The sequence below is a fragment of the Octopus bimaculoides genome, chromosome 7, assembly GCF_001194135.2.
Source record: "Octopus bimaculoides isolate UCB-OBI-ISO-001 chromosome 7, ASM119413v2, whole genome shotgun sequence".
Classification (NCBI taxonomy): Eukaryota; Metazoa; Mollusca; class Cephalopoda; order Octopoda; family Octopodidae; genus Octopus; species Octopus bimaculoides.
The window spans coordinates 49,778,843-49,783,115 of NC_068987.1; the positions used below are offsets into that span (position 1 = coordinate 49,778,843).

The window sequence follows — 4,273 nt, forward strand, 5'->3', positions numbered from 1 at the left end:
ATATTTTCATAATTTTAACAGTTGAGCTCAGAGTATACCAAGCTATAAATGATAGCATGTAAATATTCAGTTAAAAACCCCTTTGACCAGAAAAAGTTAAAAGCTGAACCCACATTTTATAGCTTTATGTACTTTGAGTTCAACCGTTAAAAATTAATTATTTCATGTTTTCTCAAAGTTTCCGAAATTCTTCTGATGTAAATAATATATATATGCATTTTTTTTTTTTTTTGGTGCAGGGTTCATTATGCTGCTGGATATACCTCAGGAGCGTGGCTTATCATCTATTGATGAAAAATACAATGATGCTCAAATGTGTAATTTTCCTTTATTTGACTTCCTGAAGCCTCTTCCCCTCGAATGGATGTATGTACTATACTTTTCCATGTGGCTTTGTAAGTAGCTTGAACTTTACATACTTTTTGGAAGCAAGTAAATTTATTTTACTTTATTCACTCCACCTCCCTTTATTGAGTTTTTTCTTTTTTTATTTGTACAACTTAATATTTTTTCTTTTTGGCATCTGTTTTTAGAAACTCTTGTGTTCTTTCCTTTTCTTTCACTTATATGGGATATGCTCTAACACACTACAACACTAAATATAAGTTGGTAAAAATAAAATTTTGTAATAAGACAGAACATGAAAATATTTGGTACCATGCAAAGTATATAAGATTTCAAAATGAGCCAAATTTAGATAAAAAGAAATAGAAAGAAAAAGAACACTAAAAAAATACAGTCATTTCAGGCTGTTAGTTAGTATACTTGTGGGAAATATTTAATTATTTATTGAAAAATGTAGTAAGTTTTTAATTTTGATTATGAGAAAATTCACATATAACATGAACTAGACTTTAGTTTGGATTTTCCACTTTAACCATCTGTTACTCTCCTCTTACACTCTTATGAAATTAACCTACTCCTCCCCAATCTAAGGGTGGTCCATTTCTGGATTAAAGCAAAAAATTTGAACTAACTGTATTTTAAACACGTATTCTCACTTTCTTGTATGTACCTTGAGAGTTAGCTCTGATTCCTTATCACCACCATCTTTATCTTCATTCTGGATACTCCCACCTTTATATAATGCAAGGTAGCTACATATCAACTCTATTGCAAAACACCTGTGTTTTTCCTCTCAACACCTGACATGAAGCCATCTTCCCCTGTTCTCTCAAATATACTCTTCAGTTAGGCAAAGAGGATTTTTCTTTTCTTTTGTTGTCTTGCAAGTTACTTAGAGAACTCACTTATGCTGATGTCATGAAAAAAAAAAAAACTATCCAGAACACACTCTCGGAGTGGTTGGCATTAGGAAGGGCATCCAGCTGTAGAAACCATACCAAAGCTGACAATGGACTCAACACAGTACTGTAGCTTGTTACTACCTGTCAAACCACCCAACTCATGACAGCATGGAAAACAAATATTAAATGATGTTGATAATGATGATGACTCTAGGTTTTCTCATCTATCAATATTTATTGCATTGTCATGCTATGTTGGGCTTTAATGATGTTAATAATTGAGCTCATAAATATCATGGATATATTTTATGATGTTTATGCTTTGCATTTATAAGTCACACCCAACACAGTCATTTACATTACTTATACTAAGCTGGGAAATATTTAATTAGTATTAAATAGGTGATAAGTTTTAGTGGTAATTTCTAGAAAATTATGAAAATAGGTGATTTTGTTTCAATGTCGTAATTTTAGGGTTTCAATTTACATTGAGATATGCTAACATTGAAACATTAAATTTAAATTTTCTTGTCATATTAATTGTCTGTAGTCAGGACTGGCTGCACTGTTAGGTGCTGGACTGCCTGCCTTTTAGTTCTTGGTAGTTGTCATGTTGCTGGTATTACATTGCATGCTGGATCACTATAATTGATTTATCTATTCTTTTATTTATTACTTGTTTCAATCATTGGTCTGCAGCCATGCTGAGCCACTGCCTTGAAAGGTTTTAGTTGAACAAATCAACCTCTGTACTTTTTTTTTAAGCCTGGTTGTATCCTATCAGGCTCTTATACCAAACTGCGAAGTAAGGTGGATGTAAACCAACCAACGCTGGTTGTCAAGCTATGGTGGGGGATAAACACAGACACACACATAAATATATACATATGTATATACAACAGGTTTCTTTCAGTTTCTGTCTACCAAATCCACTGACAAGGCTTAAATCAGCCCAAGGCTATAGCAGACACTTTATCCAAGGTATCACATGGTGGGACTGAACCCAAAACCATGTGGTTGGGAAGCATGCTTCTTACCACACTGCTATGTCTGCACCTACACTGTTATTTGACTCAAAATATATAGGCAGAATTCTGGTTTAAATACCCCATATAACCCCTCATAACTTTTTTATTTTTAGGAATTTTAAGAAAACTTTTACAAAATTCTGTTCTACACTTGGGAATTCATACAATTATTCAAAAAAAATTTCTGTGTGATTTAAGGGTTATTTAGCTGTTGTTTTTAGCACATCTCACGACCACCTGATATCTTCCTCATTTCTTTGTCACTCTGACATATATTGATGTTTTTCAATATTTTTCTCCCCATAAACACATTTAATGGAATTTTGATGCATCCAAAGGTAATCCATTGATGGTTTAAGCAAAAAATTCTAACTACCAGTATTTTAAACTGATTTAAAAAAAAAAAAAATTGGAAAAAGAGTGAAAGTTTTTAGATTTATGGGGGAAGGTGGAATGCATTAAAAATTATAGAAAAGGTTTTTTTTTCATAATTGTATAAATTTCCATCTGCAGATCACACATTGGCAAAACTTTTCTGAAAATTTCAAAAAATAAAAGAGCTATGAGAGTTATATGAGGTGCTTAAGCCAGAATTCTGCCAATATATTTACTCTAGTAAATGGCCAATTTACATTTTATTGACCTCAGAGGATTGAAACACAAAGTCACTGGTGATGAAATTTTAATTCAAGAGAATGTAGAAATATGAAACTATTTTGTAAAACATTTAGTTCTATATTCAAGTATTTCTTCTGTTCAACAACCTTTTGAAACTGTATAACTGACAATTTTGTTGTCTTTGCAATGTTTACTTCAAATTTTCTTACAGATATCTATCAAAGAAAGCCTGAACCTACCAGGGGCTTGCTTGTTTGATATATAAATATATATAGCTAAGTGAAACCATTATTTTGTCTTTACATTAAAATGTTGTGCCTTTACAGGGTATTACGGTTTCACTTAGCCATAGTGGCACCTATAACCATTTGCTAGAACCTAGTTCACATTATTAATTAAGACCTGACAGTGAAAAGGTGTGAATTGTCTGATGATCTCCACTCAAAACTTTTGTATGAACTAGAAAATCAGTATAGAGCATAATCTTAATAAATGAATGACCAAAGAACAGGAGTTATGTAACTACATTCATTAGCTTACAGCTGTTGCAGTTATAGGTTGAGTGCCAGCATGACATAATATAGCTTCTTCAGAACTATTTCAATGAAGTTTTTTTTTTTTTATTGAAGAGTATATTTAAATGTATAGTTGGGTGCATATGATATAATAAAATATGATATAATATAGTACAAAATAATATATAAAATAATATATTATTGAAGTGAGGCTTTTTTGGCCCTAGTGATTATAAGAAACTTGGTATATTAAATGTGACACTAAATAAACTATTTATTATAAGGGCCAAATCAAGAATAGTGATAGAATAAATGCTTTATGGTATTTATCTGTATTTCTTTATGCTCTGAGTGCCTTTCATCATTTATGGATTGAAGACATAAGTAGCAAGTAAATTTAATCTATGATTTTTGTCTCCCCACACCTCTGGCCTTTTGAAATCATTATTTTAAAATAGCAGAGTGGCAGAACTGTAAAATGACTCCTCTTCCTCCTCCTCGTCATCGTGATCATCATTGAAACCATTATTATTATTATTACAATTAAACCTTGGGAGAGGCATTATGCTGGTAATAAACACACGCACTGGTTCAGTCCTTTATCAATTTATATAGTTTTTTGATAAATTATTTCATTGCACTCTTGCAATCTCTTCAGTAACTGAAGAGATTGCAAGAGTGCAATGAAATAATTTAACAAAAAACTATATAAATTGATAAAGGACTGAACCAGTGCGTGTGTTTATTACCGGCATAATGCCTCTCCCAAGGTTTAATTGTATTTCTTTCAACACATGTATCCACATCAAGAATCTTGCACACGAAATACACATACAAAATATTATTATTATTATTATTATTATAA

General features: G+C 31.5%; 1 protein-coding gene across 3 annotated transcripts in view; it reads left to right on the plus strand.

The window, feature by feature from the left end:
- LOC106881997 (vitamin K-dependent gamma-carboxylase) overlaps positions 1–4,273 on the plus strand; it is a 72,057-nt gene that overhangs the window by 20,650 nt on the left and 47,134 nt on the right. For all 3 annotated transcript variants that reach the window (XM_014932533.2, XM_014932534.2, XM_052969632.1), the window contains one exon: positions 240–395. In XM_014932533.2, coding sequence (XP_014788019.1) covers positions 240–395 — 156 coding nt within the window. The remainder of the gene's footprint in view (positions 1–239; positions 396–4,273) is intronic.